At 50.9% G+C, this 18,062-nt stretch overlaps 1 protein-coding gene across 2 annotated transcripts in view; it reads right to left on the bottom strand.

Moving 5' to 3' along the window:
* Positions 1-18,062, bottom strand: part of GAS7 (growth arrest specific 7) — a 223,727-nt gene that overhangs the window by 52,659 nt on the left and 153,006 nt on the right. For both annotated transcript variants that reach the window (XM_087440421.1, XM_004433061.3), the window contains one exon: positions 7,733-7,813. In XM_087440421.1, the coding sequence (XP_087296547.1) occupies positions 7,733-7,813 (81 nt within the window). The remainder of the gene's footprint in view (positions 1-7,732; positions 7,814-18,062) is intronic.

Raw genomic sequence — 18,062 nt, 5'->3', positions numbered from 1 at the left:
TGTAGAGACAGCAGTGGAAACCTTAACATGCTGCTTTCAGTCCACGACTGACTCGTGGACAAAAGCGAGGATGGGGACGATCTCAGTAATTCAATTTAAGAGGCTGATTGAACCAAATATATGAAACATCATATCCTACAAACAATGATGATATCTTTTCCCCAGAAGCCGTGGAACATTAAAAAAAAAATTGGGACATATGTAAGCCACAAATAAAGTATCAATAAATTCCAAAAGGCACAAATAACACAAGCCACATTCTTTGACAAGAAAGCAATAAAAGTAGATATTAATAATGAGAAAACAAATATACGAGGTCCCCATCCCCCCAAATCCCAAACACTTAGAAATTTAAGAAAATGCCCTCTTAAATAATCTCAGGTCAAAAAGGAATTTCAAACCATAATTACACAATATTTAGAAAATAATGAGGAAAAACATCAAAACAAATGGGATAAGGCCTGAATTATAGTTGAAGGAAAATCCATAGCCTTAATTATTTCATTACCAAAGCCAAGGGAATAAAAATAAATGGACTAAACATTCAACTTAAGAATCAAAAAAAAAAAAAAAACATTTAAGCCAATAAAATAAACCAAAGGAAAACATGAGAAAGGGATATAAATATGGCAATAGAAATTAATGAGTTAGGAGACAGGATAACATCAGCAACCCTGGCTGGTTCTCTATGTGTGCGGTGGAGGGAAAAAATCACAGCAATAAAAAAGACAGATCAGCCTGTCTAATTTGAGAGTGAGACAGAACACAAATGCTCAGTATTGGGAATTAGAAAGAAAACAAACACAATGTAGTGCATTTTTTTAATGCAAGAGCAAATGATTCATAATTGTATGCTAATAAATACAAAACCTTTCATAAGATTCAAATTATCAAATGGTTTCAAAGGACACTAGAAACACCAAAATGAGTAAAACCTTTGATTAATGACCTCCCTCCAAAAGGCACCGGACCCAGATGGTTGTATGGGCAAATTCGTTCAAATTCTCAACAAAGAAATACCTAGGCAGGAAGGGCACCAGAGTATAGAAACATCTGGTAGGGTTCCTAGTTTATTATACAAAGCCAACATTACCCTGATCCTAAAATCTACCAACAATGACAAAAAATGGAAGCACAGTACAGTTTGACTACAAAAACAAGCTATGTAAGTTCCTACCTGAGAAGGCCTCAGTTTGGAATCAGTCGCTACCTTTGATGGTGTTGGTCCCTGCAAACCAAGGTTGTCCCCAACTCCTTGAGGGCAGAGGCTGCCCTTCTGACCCCGACTTACTCCATTCATAGCACCTCAGAAGTGCACCCTTAACACACCGCGCTCTCTCTTCTGCCTCCAGCTTCCCGCAGGCTCACAGCCCGCCACGCTCACGGCGGCCAGGAACTGTCTAATGCAGGGGCATTTTGCCCTAATCCATTCTCTTGTTCTCGCTTCAGTTCTGGTCTGTCAGCTGTTGGCTAATTACTGCTCATGTCAAAACAATTACTGGGAAAGAAAAAATAATTTTCCACTCAACCATCTCTCCCCATCCAGCAGTGCTCCTCCGACATCCTGTCTTGCTGCATTTCCCTCCAACAGTCCCAGGCACATTCAGAAAAGTGAGCAGTGGAGCTCTGGACAGTTACGGCTCACCCACGAGCGTCCTTGATGGGCATTCCCATCCTCTGGGCTCCCAGCTTACCGAGGGTAAGATACAAAACAAATGGGGCCAGAAGTGGGTGCTTTGGAGGCCTCCAGCCTCCCGGGGAAAAAAATAAAATAAAATTGGTCAAGGACCACTCATAGTCGTAAGAAACATAATTCAGTGTGGATACAAGAAAAAACATAAAATGCCAAATTCAGCTGTTTTTAAGAAAAGGGAACAAAAAGCTCTATGTAGTAACTTTAGTAACTTCAAATAGAAATATAAACACACACATATACACATTTTATTCCTCATCATGGGTAGTTAGAGAGATGGCTTGGGAGCTGTCTAACGAGAGGAGGGGACAGAGATTTGGTTAGGAAGGAGGAGGGCTTGGAGGAAGAAGGAGTGGAGAAAAAGGGAAAAGATGGAGCATAGAAGGAGTTGTCGAGAGAGACTAAGCAACAGAGAAGAGCCAGCAACATCTGCTGCCTAGAATCCGCCCTTCCAGTGGCTCTGCTTCCACTTCCCAGCTCCAGTCCCCCCCATAAAAAGTTCCATCCTCCAAGGCCCACGGTCCACATGCCTGTCCCCTAAGGAACCTCAAAGAGTAGACTTACTCTTCCAAACAAGAAAATCAGCCCTGGACACCCCCATCTGCCTCCTTTAGGTCTGGCTAACCTCCCTTCTCTCCGGAGTAAACACAGGAACTTCTTCTCTCAAGGTTAAGAAACCTGGGAGCCCCAAGGCCTTGTTCCTAAAGTCCTTCCCCCCACACCACCACCCTCCCGCCTCCCTCCCATCACATATTCAACATGGTAGAATGTGACGTTTTCCCAGGCCTGTGACACACAACCCCAGATCCGCTGATGTTTGTTACAAGTGTTAAGCGGTGACGGTAAAGGGTGGGATCTTATAATCCGGAGTTTGGGACAAATGCCCCCATTATTCAGATTTAAACTGGTTTGTTTACAGGAGGCCTTTTAAAATACGTGATGTGCTCTGTGAATCTCAAAGAAGGCAACCGCGTGCGGTATTCCTACACTCGTAGGGACACAGAACCTGTTTGGGGCAGAAAAGCAGGAATATGATGGAATCCACTTTGGAAGCACAGCGGTGGCTGTGGGAAGGCAGGTTTTGAAGTCAGGCGAACCGAAGCAAACACCAGAGCCAGCTGGCACTCACATCTCTGAAGGCACAACAGACGCGACCCCTGCCTCTCCCCACCCCCACTCCCTGGAAGGCCCTGGAAGGGTGCCCTTCTATCATACTCGCCTTCTCAGGAGGGTGCAGCGTCTACCCTGGTCTGTTCAGGGGGCAGTTTTATATTTACAGCCTTCTGGCCTGGAAATTTCTGTCTGTCCACCTGGTCCTCGTGGTCTCCCCTGGTTGTATAAGAGGTAAACTGTGTTCCCCAAAATAGAACTCACAATACACTTGTCTATATGGTGAATGGTTGAAAACCCGTGGCTATTCTCCAGGGCATCAAAGGTTAAGCAGGCCTTGGTGGGGTTCCCTGGGGCCTCAGCTGACAAGAATGTAGTTTCTACAGACACCTGCAAGTCCCATGGCCTTCCCTGACGTGAATGGCGAGGTCTGGTGGAGGGCCATGGAAGCTCCTCTGTGTACTTGCTAATTCTGCAATGAGCAAGGGCCCCATTCTGCTCCTACGAGGGAGAGGACAGCTGCTCAGGGTTTCCTGATCTGGAGAAGAAAGTGTGGGTGTAGGTGAGATCTGGGTTCTGGAGCCCCTTTTTCAGGGGAAGCATGGCTGTCTGCACGCACTCCTGGTTGGCTCCTCAGGCTGGAAGGCAGGCCCCCCCACCCCCCATCTACAATGGAACTCACTCACTGCCCTTTGATCTGGCTTTCCCAGGGCTGCTGCAGCCAACTGTTTATCTAAGCATGATCCCTCAGTGGCTCTAGCCCCCGGGCCCAGCGAAGCCAGAACCTGAACTCAGATTTCCCGACACCCCCTCCCCACCCAGGGTAACTCAATAAAAGACAGATTTTCTCCATCCTTAAGAGAAACACAAATGCAAGCTCAATGCACGTCCCAGGCCCAGAAGCTCAGAAAGGAATTCGCTCTCCACACCTGCCTGCCCGGTGTGATGGGGTAGCCACTAGCCACAGGTGGCTATTTAAATTTTAACAAATTAAATAAAATCTGAATGCAATGTGGTATCCAGGACTGGATCCTAGAATAGAAAAAGGACAATCCTGGAAAAATAGATGAAATCCAATGAAATCTAGTTTAGTGAATAATAATGTACAACATTAATTTCTTGGTTTGGACAAATGTACCACAGTTACGTAAGACATTAACATTAGCGGAAACTGAGTGAAGCGTATAGAAAAACTCTCTGTATTGTCTTTACAATTTTTTTGTAACCCTAAAATTATTCCAAAATAAAAAAAAATATTAAGTTAAATTAAAAATTCAGTTCCTCAGGCACACCAGACACATTTCAAGTACCCGTCAGCCACATATGGCTGGTGGCTACCATATTGGAGAGTGTAGATATGGAACACTTCCATTATCGCAGAAAGTTCTACAGACAGCACTGCTCTATACTGGGAGAGGATATAAACGTAAAAGAATACACTGTCATTCATTCTACCCAGTGACTCATACATGACGCTCCCAGAAGCTCATTTTTCACTTACATTTTCCTTCCATCTCACTGTTACGATTTCTCTCTCTATAAATCATTACTGCCACACTACATACTACACCAGCCCAAAGATGATTTTTAATATTTGCAACAGTTACTGAACAGATCCTTAGGTATTCTGTTCAGGTTTAAACTTGACTTACACGGTCCTCACCCAAAAAGCCTGGCATTAAATACCTCTGCTAAAGCTACTGCATATACACAGCTCCCATACCTCTGGTGACATCAGAGGAAGCCATGTAGGGAAAGTCCCTGCCCAGCGCTGACCCTAACTAGCACCCAACATTCAAAGTGCGGAACCCAATTTGTGGGGGTCCCTGGGTATGTTTCCAGATCTCTGTCCCCAGCTGGTAACCTGGCTGCTGTGCCTCTGGGATCCGACAAACCTACACTCAGAAGAAAGAACCAGCCCTGTCCGTGGTGGCCCCTCCAACCCTCTCCCAAAGCTCAGGGAGCTACAACCCAAAAGTACAACAGCCCCAGGGCCTTCTTCGGCCCCTGTCTCCACGAAGGGGAAGCTGCCTCAGCTCGGCTTGGCTGGGTTAATTTGTGATTCCCGCCGACATTCTTTCTCCCCTGATGTCCCATGCTCTTCTTCAGGAGCGACCATATGGGATGGTTGTGGTCAATAAATGCGGTTGAGTTTTCCACACTGTCCTCACCCCCCACCCATCTTGTAGGTAACTCCCCCCAACCCCACCACTGCTAAGCAAGAACAGCCTTGACAGAGCCAAGTGCTGCCTGGCCGCTTCAAGGAGGCAGCTTCTCATGAAGACAAGACACCTCCACTGCATTTCACTCTTACCGCCACTCCAACCATCATGCTCAAAATGAAATCTCAACACCTTCCTCCAGACTGGGGAGCTGGATAGTTTCTGCCCCTGCGGACTACCCCCTGCCCACCATAGCCTACCACTCTCTTCCTTGTCCCCCACCCTCCAGCCACACTGGCTTGCTTTGTGGTCTCAAACATGCTAAGGTCACTCCTGCCCCAGGGCCTTAGCACTAGCTGTTTCCTGGCCTAGAACACTACACCACCACCCCACACACATAGTCGTCTTCTCATTTTCATTAAAGCCTGACCTAAACGTCACTTCCTCACTGAGGCCGTCCCTGACTCCCCAGTCATGCTGTCCGTCACACTGCCCTACTTTAATTCCTTGCATAAGAACATGCAAGGAATATCTTACATATTTCATGTTTTCGGCCACGTCTTTGACGTGGACCTAGGATCCCACGGACGTGGGAAACGGGTGCCCTGGCCCCTGGGGTGGGGGCAGAGGAGGGAAAGTCGGTGTCCACACACTCCATCTAATGCCTTGGCCACCCTGGTGGTCCCCACTCGTCCACCCTCTCCACCAGTCTTCCTCCTGCCTCGGCCCCCTCAGAGCCCAGCACCCAGCTCAGCGCAGGGTGGACAGGGCTCTTGCTGTGCCTGTCAGGTGAAGGCAAGAATCTGTCACGGCGAGGCCTCTGGGCCAGGGGGCCTGAGCCAGCTCCTCCCAGCCCTCCTCTTGGGGACAGTCCCCACCAAGAGTGGAGAGGGGACAGGAGGCTTCTGGGGATGGTGCCAAGGAGAGCCAGCTTTGGAGAGGTGACCCCTCTGACTCAAAGGGCAAGTTCCCCGGCCAGCCCAGGCAGCAGGTGTGGTGGTTCACCTGTCACCTCCACACGCCCAAGCCTCCCCCTGCTGTGTCGCTGTCCCATCCTGTTCCAGGGACCACTCCACTGGAGCCAGCCAGGATAGAGGGCCACACCTCACATTATTCACGCTGGCATTTCTATTGTGAAAAAAACACAAGAACAACCACAAAAGACAAGGCAGTGTGCCCGGAACTGCCTACTGTCACACAGCAGCTAGGGAGGCTGAACGGGCCCACTCCTGGGGACCTGGGCTGAGCATGAAGCCCTCACCCCAGTCCTGGGAAATCAGGACTAAGTGCCCCATTTCTCTGTCCCACAGGGGGCTCCTTCTTTTTTAAAAAATTTAACTAAAAATAATATAAATAAAACATCAGTAAAAACATTTTAAAAGCCTAGAAGAACTCTCAGTAGGAAACACCCAGCCATCCCCCCTCCCATATCTCAGCTGATCTTCCAAGGGTCTATTTTCCCACCAGTTTGGCTCTGCGTTCTTCAGCTGGCAATTTTCATATCCGTAAATAATATACTTCGATCGTACTTCGATTTCTGAATGTATCAGCGGGTAGAGAATATCTCAAGACTCCCCATTACTACACGTGGGGGTCGGGCCCACTCTCACCGTGCCCACCCTCCCTCCCCCAGATCCTGGGTTCAAGAGTCCTGTGACTATTCTTAGCTTTGCCTCTGGTTCCCTGTGATGCATTAGGTAAACTGTGTCCATGAAGGTTACGGAGGCTCTCCCCTCCCCTCCCCTCCACATGAGCTGAGGATGCCGCCGCTGCTGCCCCTACCTCCCCGCCCTGTCCAGCTACAACCATCTGCCACATTTTCAAAGCTATTAATGTCTAAATTCCAGGCTGCAACCCCAACCACGACTTCCAGGCTTGGCCTCCAGGTTGATGTCTAAAGACGAAAACCAACAAATGGGGCCCACACACCACATGATTGTGGAGACATCTGTGAATTCACTCAACATCGAGGCCCGGCTCTGTATGGGGACTGAGGATTCCATGAAAGAAAAGGAGAGAGAGACACCGTCCCCACCCTTAGGGAGCTGACAGTCGAGTGCAGGAGAAAGACAACTAACTGGGAGAAGAACTCCGAGGGCAATGAAACGGCACGCTGCTGGGATCCCGAGTGATGGGTGAGGACTCTCAATTAAGTGGTCAGGGAAGGCTTCTTGGAGGAAGTGACATTTAAAACAAGGCCTAAACCACGAGAAGTCAGAAGCTGTGTGTCCTGCAACCTGCCTCCTGGGATCTCAGAACTAGATGTGTCTCCTAAGAGTAACAAACCTCCCACCAGAAAATCTACCTCGACCACCTGCACTTGATTACCTTTGCAGACAGAGATCTCATTTCCTCACAAGGAATCCCATTTCCTTTCCAGAATGTTCTGTTTGAAAGCTGCCCTGTAAAAATCTGCCTCCTTTAACTTCTACTCCTCGATGCCTTCTGGAACCGTGTGGAGCAGTTCTGCCCTCGCTGGGGGTCCCTGCACTGGCAGACAGGTAGGAGCTCTGACGCCTCACCTCACCCAGCAGCCTGCTCTCCCTAGGCACCTGAGAGGGAGTGAGGGGAAGTCCACCAGAGCTGCTGGTGGCACTGCCAGAGGGACACCAGCCTGGGGGGCAACAGGCTACAGGACCCCTCCGCAGGTCTGGTCCATAAGATCCCCAGCCAGGTGTCAGACCCCGGGATCCAGAGTCTTGGCGTTTCTGATGAAGTCAGGCGTGTGGCCTATGCCGGGTGCCCCGAAGTAGTGAGTGCACAGTACCTGTTGGAGGCAGAGAGCTCCTGTGAGGGCCAGGGCTGGCTGGAATCCCCGGAGAACTGCTGGGCCGCTCCCAGGTGGTCTCTGGTCAAAGAAAGAAAAAGACACAATTGCTTTGAGAATTTCACAGGCAGAAGCTCAGAGTGTTACAGGGCAGAACTAGACGGTCAGAGCGGGGAAAACAGAGGCCTGGCTGGTCCCCTCCCTCCCCGACCCTGGAAGCAGGAGCCTCCCTTCCCGCCTCCCGTGACGGCAGAGCTTCTCTCTGCCGGGGACCCTTCCCCACACAGCTGGGACCAGGAAGACGCGGCCTTCTGGCTGGGATCCTCTCAAACGTCCCCCATGCCCCTCTCTTGTCCCCTGAGGCTGCCAACTCACACATCTCCACTTCTGTCTCTAGTCATGGCACCCCAGCTGCCAATCGGGCATTTCTCCCCGAACGCCCACTGTCCCCTGAAATGCCAAAGCACAGAGGAAGGAGCCCGGCCTGGACTCTGCACAGAGACGTTGTCCTCTGTCAAGTGGGGGGATTTCCAAAGGCCCCCCTCGTTCTACAATTCCAGGTCTTGTTTGAATTACAACCGCTGCGTCTGACCGGCCACTTCCTCCTTCGGTGCCCAGAAACACGGTCCAGCCAGAAATAAAGCTAATAGTGCCGCTATATTACCACCCCTGAACACTACTCATTTCACCGTTTTATCTGGTGATAAAAAGTATACTTTCTCACTAGATACAATTTGATGACGGAGAAAAACACAAAGAAGAAAAAGATCTCCCCCATAATCCTACAGTGCGGAGGTCACTGTGGTATCTCTACGCCGACTCGTTTTCTAGGCATATGTACATCTTTAGAACAAAACAAAATCATACTGTGTAGTCTTTCCATGTATTGATTTTTGTGAATATCTTTCCAAAATCATTAAAGGGGCCAGATAGTACAGTGGTTAGGACCTATTAACAGCAGCAAGCCTAGGGCCAGACTACCCGGCCCGAATCCCAGCTCTGCCTCTGAGCGCCAGCTAACCCTGGCCAAGCTAATGGTCCCCTCGGAGCCTCAGTTTCCTCCTCTGTAAAATGAGACCAATAAAAGCATCCACCCAAGGCAGTCGCTGTCTTCATGCCAAATGCCCATCCACAAGCTTTTAGCATCAAGTTATTTTTAAAGTTACCCCAATATATGGATATGACATTATTTCATCAAAAATGCTATTACTGAAAATTACATTGTCTCAAAAATTAAAAACAGAAAAAGGCACAACGTTTCAATGGCTGCTCTCAATTAGGAGTCAAGAGACTCCTCAGTCTCAGCTCTCTGCCTCAGCTCTGCCTCTAATCTGCTGTGCAACCCTGGGCATGTCAAACTACCTCTCTGGTCCTCTGATTCTTCATCCAGAATGAAGAGGTTGGGCTAACTGGTCTTTCAGGACCCAATACTCCTGCCCTCCGCTTTGATCAGTGGTCTTAAAACCCATCATTTGGGTTTAAGGAGCTTATGGTTTCAGGAGTTGGGTGGTAATATGGTCCCTTCGTGTCTAAAGGGAGAGAGAACAGAACAGAGGAAGCAGTGAGGGAAGCAGCAGGGAGGATGTGACCAGGAACGACAGAGCAGCGGGTCTTTCAGGAAGGGTGACCAGAAGAGCAGGCTCAGAGGCTTCCCCGAGGGAGGAGGGGTGCGGGCTGGCGCTGAGAGCACCAGGACGTGGAGCATCCACCGTGAAGACCACCGCCTGCCCGGAGCCCAAGGCAGTGGAAGGCACTCTAGGCCTGGCCCCCATCAGCTGAGGGACCTTTGGACGTCACCCAGCCCTGTATTTTGTTTTTCTCAACTATAAAATGGGGATAAAAATGGTACCTAAATAGGGTTATAAGAGCATTAAATGATGAACACACATAAAGTGCTTAGGGCGACATAGGCACACAGTAAGCGCCTCATCAGAGTTAAACAGAGGAGCCAGCTGGATGTGGAAATGCGTGGAACCTAGGTGAGAAAACAGTGAGGCAGGCTCCCTCAGGGAGCAGACGCGCCACACGGCCTCAGTCCCCTTTATGAAGAGGCCTTTCCGCCTCTTGATGGGCACCCCCTGGAGGCCACACTGCTGCCCCCAAGCCCACAGAGTCGAGTTCAGGCTCTCCTCTCCAACCCGGCCCCTGGAGCTCCAGGGAGCAACCTCCACAGCTGCACCAGCTCCTCTCCACATCCCAGCACTCACATCTCACCAGTGCCCGGGGCCTGGAGGCGCCCCTCCACCTCTTCCCTCCTCCTCTCCTCCTCTCCATCTCACCCCTGAGTGGTCTCCCCACCTCCTGTCTCTGCTCACTAGGAACCAGTCCACACACACTAGCGGACTGCTCACCCTGGAGCCCCACTCTCGCCACAGCTCGCTCACCAGTGAAAATCCCTTGCTGACTCCTTTCCAGCACAGCACAACACCTCCTGTTTCCCTCAGCAAGCCCTCCAGAACAGCACTCCTGTCTGTCTCTCCAGACTGACTTCCCACTGACATCACTCCAGCCCCATTCACTCCACTTGCTTGTCTCGGAACATGCCTTTGCTATAGTTGTTCACTCACCCCTACCACCTCCTGCTGCCACCATCCCTGGATGTCAGAATCTTATTCATTCATCAAGTCCCAACTAAAATGCCTCTTCCACCATGCAGCCTTCCCAGATTGCTTCTCTCCCCTGTTGTCAAACCCCCGAACTCTCTAGAGTAAATGCTGTAGTGTACCACCCAGGTGTCTCCAGCTGCAGAGGTTCATAGCTGAGTCCCTGCCTCGCCCAAGTTATGCCTGGGGTGGTGGGATAGGGGGTGCTGCACATCCAATGGCTGGTCAATGTGGGGGGTACAAAGGCCCACCAATTCTCTTGCCTCAAGTCAAACAATTCCAAAGAGCCATCAGCTCAGAGCTCCCCAAGGGTCTGGCTGGGACCCTGTGACTGCACTGCAGTGCTGCTTCTTTCCCTTCCCCGGGGGCTGCTCCCTGGAGCACACTCCCTCTTGAAGCTCCTGAACATAAACCTGTCTGAGAACCTGACCTAAGAGCCCCACCCCCGACACACACATTGCATCCAGCTCCTTCAAGGGAATCAGCTCTTTGCCCTACCTCTCAGACAGCATAGATCTTAACCTTGACATCCGTCTTATCTCCCAGAGGTCCCAACCTGTGGCTAGCTCCCCCTTTCACACACAGCACCTCACTTAATGGACGCCTAGACAGATGGCCGAATGGAAGCATGGACACTGGATGGCACAATGTAGACTCCCATCTGATGTGCCCTTCCTCTCCCCAGGGATAAACAGGCAGCCCCATTCTCCTGAAAGTGGGAAAGGTCCTCAGAGAACTATCTGCGTTGTGCTGTTGCTTCCACTCCTTCGGAGGCAAATGCCACCAACCTGATTTCAAAAAAAGACCCGGCAGCTCTTTCCACCATCTTGGAGCTTGTGGAAGTCTGCTGGAAGCTGGACTTCTAAATATGTCTGGAAGGCCATGGTCCAAGGCATTTTAGCTGGCTATAGGCAGGGCCCCCAGAACCAGAGGAAACCCACAGCTCTTCTTAATCCTGAAGGTGTTTATGCCCAAGGTGAAACTGAATTCTATTTGGGCAAGAGATGTGCTTATACGTACACAGCAAAGAACAACACGGTGACTCCTGGCAGCAAATGGAACAGACCCAGAGGAAGGTGGGGAGAGGGAACCTGTGCCCATGGAAACAGCAGCATGGTTCCTGCCAGATTCCAAAGCCATCTTCCTGCTAAGGCCACTGAGTCTGTGTGATGCTGTGCCCCTCAAAGATTTAAACTCACTGAAAAGTAAATACAGTCATGCACCACATAACGATGTTTCCGTCAGTGACAGACCGCATATATGATGGTGGTCCCCTAAGATTATTACCATAGAGCCTAGATGTGTAGTAGGCTAGACCATCTAGGTCTGTGTAAGTATGATTATGATTACAAATCATACTGTATAGGTATGATGTTTGCACAACAATGAAATCGCCTAATGATGCATTTCTCAGAATGTATCTTGGTTGTTAAGCAACGCATGACTGTAAATAAAAGTGTGAATTTGTTCTCTTGTTAAAAAAAGAAAAGAAAAAGAAAACCCAGCAGCAGATGTGAGGACTCTGCCATCTTATCTCAGGGAGATAGCAGGGGGTACCAATTCATGCACAGACTCGTCCTCCCGTCCGCTCACCCGTTCATCCATTCCTGTGTGCTACCGCCTGCAGAACACCATCACACGGGGATACACAGCAGGGGATACACTGAAGACACTTACTAAGGAGCAGAGAAGCTACGGCTCCCCGTCCCTCCTCCTCCAGCCTCGAGCGCTCCAGGAAGGGAACCACCGCAGCAAAGTCCTCTGGCAACTAATGGGAATGTGCCGAGAGCAAAGAGCGGGCGGGGTGCAGCTGCACTGTGAGTCCATTCGCCTCCCCACTGGGAATCCTAAATACAGAGTAGAGGGGCCAGGGTGGCATCAGGCAGCTCAGGGGTCTGCGGGAGGAGGCTCTGAAATCACAGGGAGATGCTGACGTGTAGTCAGAAGCCCGCTCTAGATGCTGGTCCTGATGGAGGCCCTGCACTCGCTGGCCTGGGTCCCTCACAAGGAGCTGCAGTCCCTTCTCCCCGTAAGTATTGCATCTCTCTATCCAGCCTCCACCAGGGCTCCATCAGAGACAGTGCAGACGCCTGAAGGATTCAGCCCAGCCCACCGCCTCGTCTCAGCCAGCTCTGACCGACCCAAAACAGAAAGCCACTGTGAGCCTGGGGCAGGAAGGGGGCCCGGAGGGCCAGGTGGACATCTGGAGAAAGCCCCCGGGGCTCTGGCTGAGTGACCTCACCAGCAGCAGGGAAAATCACCCCAGATAACCACACCATCCACAGGGAGGAAGCCATTTCCAGGTCTTTCCCAATAAAAGACTCCCTAATCTATTTATAGCACACCAGGCTCCCTGACCAAGCCAAAGCAAACTGAAGTGGCAGCTCAGCACCCAAGGTACCCTGGACCGAGGCCCTTTTGCATTCTCTGGGGTTCCGTCCCTGGGGTCCCAGGTCATTCTAAGTGACCACCCAGATGCCTACTAACAGAGTCGCTGCCATACAGGCCCCACAGGTTCTAGGGGGGAACAGTGAGGTCAGAGTGGAAGAAATGAGTCCTGCTCTTGGAAAGCCATTCAATCCTATTCATGAGAAACACATTTTTTCCTAAAGGCAACTCTAACTCAATTCAGACCTCTTCTGCGGAAACCAGGGGAGCCAGAAACACACAAATGAACTGACTGTGGGTCAAACCGGCCCAAGGGAGGTTGCTATTCTAGTCATCAATGCTAGAAGCCAGGAATTTCAATTTCCCCAAGCCGGATTACAGCGGCTGCCCCATGGAGAATAAAACTTTTAAAGAGAGGGTACAGTTGAAAGGTGGAAAGCTATGTAAATCTGGTTTCAGAGCCCAGATGCCCCCTCCTTAAAATAACAGTAATAGTAGTAGTAGTAGTAATAATAATAATAATAATAAAACAGTAAGCAAGACAGGAGTTATCAAATTTAAACAGTCACGTCTGGACTTCATTTCTCCTGAAGACTACATCCTGCTTGCATTAGAGGTATTGGCTTCCAGTGGGAAACCCACAGGGAGTCCCTGGACCTAGGCCACTGGTCATGGTGACTTGCCTTGGGCCCACGTGTAAGCCAGGCCCCTCCCCCTCCTCCCCCTCCCCCAGCCCCCACTCTGGCCCACCCACCAGTGGACTCCTGCTCCTGATCGGTTAGTTTTCTTGGTTGTGTGGTGGCTCTCTGCTGTCCCCAGTGGCTATCAGGTGAAATAACCACAGGTACCAGCCCAGGAGGGATTAGGCTTTCCAGTCCTGGCTCAGCTCCAAGGTTCCTGCATTCCCCTCCTCATCATACTCTCTGCTTCTTTCTCTCTCTCCTCCCCTCACCTCTTGTCTCTTCCTTCCCCTTGTTTGGTGGTGGCCCCAGCTGTGGCTTCTCTCCTGGAACCAGTTTTCCTCACCAGGAGGGTCGGCTGTGCTGTACTCGCGTTTTCCTAGACAGACGGTTTGCCAGCGGGCTGCCCTGCTCTCCATGGCAAGGAGAACCACAGGAGCCCCCGTGCGCAGGTCCAGGCGTTGGGCCGGCCTCCTCAGAATGCAAGCTGCAGCAGCCAAGGAAGCCGGGTCAGCGCTGGAGGGTCCTGTGCACCTCTCCCTTGGGAAACTCAGCAGCAGAGGCTCTGGTCCCCCCCTACGTCCCAGTGTTTCCTGGGCCCCTGGCTTTTCAATCACCTTTCAGGTAGGGGTCTGACCATCACCCAGGACATTCTCAAGCCCTTCTTGAAATTAAATGAAATCTGACCTCCTATGGACTCTCAGCAGGAAAGAAACTTCTACTCCCTGAACATCCATGTGTGCCTGGCTTACCCCAAACCCCTCCACACGAGGTATCCCCTTCACTGGTTGCAAAATACCTATGAAATGGGTGCTATCATTTCCATTTTTTTAATGGAAGAAACTGAGGCCTCAGTGAGAAGCAGCAGAGCTGGGACTCAGTCTGACAGTAAAGGCCACCACGTGCTGGCTACGCCAATCCCTCTGGGCTCTGTGCTGGGGCTCTGGGAGCTGCAGCAAAACAGTGCTGTTGTAATCCAGACACCACCCTCTATTTGAGAGCCATCTTCAAAATTAAAATTATCATAAATGTTTATAATATAAACATAATATGATAAATATTTAACATAATAAATTACATTATTAGATATAATATTATTAATATATATTATTATATTTGAGGGCCTACTCTGTGTCTGGCAGTGTTCTGGGCACTGAGGAGACACAGGGAATAAACAGGTTAAACGCCCTCCTCCTCCTCCAGCTTACATTCTAGTAGTCATGATGCTATTCTGTCTATTTTTGAATATCAATATACAAAAATTTCCGTGAATGAAAATTTAAAATTTTTATAATGGGGGTGGAGGGAGGGAGTCATGCCAGGAGACAGGTAATAAATAAGTAACACACATCAGCTTAGATGGTGGGACGTGCTGAAGAGAATAAAGCAGGAAAGAGAGAGAAAAAGTATATTAAAGGGATGTGATTTTGTAGGGTGGCCAAGGCAGGCCTTACTGAGAAAGACACATTTATTATTAAATATCTATTGCTGCATCACAAATTACCCCAAACTTAGCAGCTTAAATCAACAGGTATTTATTACATCACCTGGTTTCAGTGGGTTGGGAATCTGGGAGCGAGAACCACCTGGCTTAGCCGGGTGGTTCTGGCACAGGCTCTCCCACGAGTCAGTCAGTATGTCAGCGGGAGCCGCATGATCTGAAGGCTTGACTGGGGCTGGAGGAGCCACTTTCAAGATGGCTTACCCTGTGGATGCTAGCCAGAGCCAAAGTTGCTTGCCACGGGGCTGCTCACACCATGGCAGCTAACCTCCCCCAGAGCGAGAGAGCAGGCAGAAGCCACGACGTCGTTTATAACCTAGCCTCAGATTCTACTGGTCACACAGACCAACCCTGACAGCATGTGGGAGGGACTCACAAGGGTGGGAGTGCCAGGAGGTGGGCATCTTGGGGGCCGTGTTGGAAGCTGGCTACCCCAGAAGTCAAGGAGCAAGCCAGGCACATATCTGAGGAAGAGAAAGTAAAAAGGCTCTGAGGTAGGAACATGTCAGCCATCTCCAAGGGGCTCAGGGAGGATGGTGTGGCTGAAGAGGATGTAGGCAGGGGAGTAGATGAAGAAGAGGTCAGAGGTAACAGAGACCAAATTGGATCATCTTGGGCAGTGATTCTCAAAGTGGGGTTCCCGGACCAGCAGCATCAGCATCACCTGGGAACTTGCTAGAAATGCAAATTCTTGGGCCCCACCCATTTTTGAATCAGAAACCCCAGGGGTGAGCCCAGCTATCTGGGTTTTAACACAGCCTCCAAGTGATTTTCATACATGCCCAGGTTTGAGATTCACTGCTCTAGGGTCTTAAGGATCATTGTAAGGACTCTGGCTTTTATTCTGAATGTAGGGACAGCCATTGTAGGGCTCTGAGCAGAGAAGTGATATGATCCAACGGCTGCCTCTGAGCAGGCACCTGCCTCCGAGCAGGCTTCCTGGACTGAGCCACCACAGGCCCTCAGCACGTCTGGGACCCTAGATGTGTCATCTGTGAATGCTGCCTCTCCCCGTCCAGCCTGTCAGTCCTCCAGAGGCCAGACAAGCTTGGGCTCTTCCTGAACCCCCTCCAGAAGGAGCAGCAGGAGCTGGGGAATGTGGCCTGAGTGGGGCAGGGGCCGTCTAGGTGTCTCTACAACTCTGCAGGCAGCACTGGCAGCACCACCTCCATCACCAAGAGCTGAGACGTGAGCCGTCTAGGATGTCCCACTCAAGCAGGGTTGGAGAAGGGGGTGCCCAGGCGATGACCTCCTGCCCCCAGCTCGGGAACCAGACTCCCTCATGCTGGTTTCAGACCCTGTGGGCATATAGATGATTCCCGAGTGGTCTAGTGACACCCAGGAGGAACAGCTTGACTGAAGAGATTCTTGCTTGGAAAGCTTCAAGCCGATCCACCTCCCATGGGGGCTTCCACAACTACCCCCTGACCCTGTTCACACATGGCTGGGACCCCCTTGGCAGGGACAGAGCAGGTGGATTCTCGGCAAATAGACACAAAGGCTCCTCGCAAACACCCGCCCTAGGGCCCTGCCAGCAAAGATCTGCGTTCTGCAGGATCATCTAGGTCTGAGCCCCAGCGGGAGGGCTGTGAGTCTGGGCCACCCTTAGTTTCAGGCAGTCTGGAAAGACATCCCTGCGGCCACTGGGCCCCAGCGTCCATTTCCTGAGCTTCAGCAAACAGACCCTGAGCCCTGGAGACCTGAGGTCTGCAGTGAGAAACGCACTGCAGGAATCAAGCGTGGGGCAGGGGGAGAAGGGGTGGCGAGAGGTGGTAGCTAACGCCACCCCCCCGCCCCCCCAATTCCCAGTGTATAGGAGCCGCAGGCAGTGCACACAGCCCCGACGGCCCCAGGGCGCTCCCCTGGGCCATGAGACTCCTCGTGCTCTCAGGGAGAGGAGAGTTCAGGGACACCGGGACTCCATCAGCACAAGAAAGAAAAGAAATGGAACGGAGACCTGGCCCTGGTGTTTAAAACACCCCTCAGATATTCTAAGGCAGCCTAGGTGTGTTACTAAGAGCTCAGGCGCTGGCGTCAGACAGATGTTCGAATCCCAGGTCCACCCCATATAACTGAAGGGCCTTGGTACTCAGCCTCAGTTTCCTCACTGTAAAGTGGGGATAACACTACAGTGAGTTTGCAGTGCCGGATGAGCAGTCTGTGAGGCATATACAGCTTCCAGCAGTCTCTGACATAGAGTAAGCCCTCAAAACACGTTAAACAACAATAATATTAATAAAACGAAACCGTCTCCATTCCTTCTCTCTGCTTCCCAACTTCCACCCCACCAGCCACCTGCCTGCCTCATTCTTCTTTTTCCTGCCTTCACAGAGCACACCTCCCAAAGGGAGAGGGAGGAAGGCCTCTCTCTATGCTATTGTGGGGGAAGAGGGTGCTAGAATGCCATCTTTAGCATTTCTGAGCTGTAGGGGGCCCCCTGGTTAACGAGAAACATCACTGGGAGTGCTCCACAACTTCCCACTTCACAGCAGCTCACGGGATCCTTAACGCAACCTGTGATCCAGGTGGGGAAGAGGCCCTTACACCCATTTCACATATGACACAGAGGCTGGTGATACCGATGGGATGACGCAGAGGCCCCTTCAGTGCCTGGCCCTTTGACATTGGCCTGAACCAAGCTCTGGACCGGCTCCGGCCTGCAGAGAGGGCCTGGAAGAGCTGGGCCAGGAGCTGGAGGAACAATAGCGGGGAGGGCGTGGCCTGTCTAGAACTCTCTGAGCCTGTCCTTCAATCCCTTTAGGATCCCTCATGTACCCGCCTCCTTATAGAGCACAGACTCAGCAAACACACCGGGAATCCCCGCGCTTGGGTTGAGGGGTAACGAGGGTGGACTGCACTGCGGGAAAAAGTGTGTCCTGTCATTGAGCCAACAGCTGTTGGCAGCCAAAGGCCAGCTCACAGATATTGTGTCCCCTGTCTAATGGTTGAGAAAACTGTAGGTAGGTATTGAGAAGGAAGCCTTATCAAAACCAAAGCCTGGACACTCAGCATCTGGAACCTAAGCACTGGAATTTCGGCAAAGCTGCATTCTTGTTTCCCAAACTTGGTGACTCATCAGGATCGTTGGGGCCGCTGTTTAAAGTACAGATTACCGGACCTCGCACCTGAAGGTTCTGGTTTAGTAGGTCTCTGGTGGA

This window comes from Ceratotherium simum, chromosome 16, assembly GCF_057802395.1.
Source record: "Ceratotherium simum simum isolate JZ-2026a chromosome 16, ASM5780239v1, whole genome shotgun sequence".
NCBI classification, from domain to species: Eukaryota; Metazoa; Chordata; class Mammalia; order Perissodactyla; family Rhinocerotidae; genus Ceratotherium; species Ceratotherium simum.
This window is presented reverse-complemented; position numbering and strand designations above follow the sequence as displayed.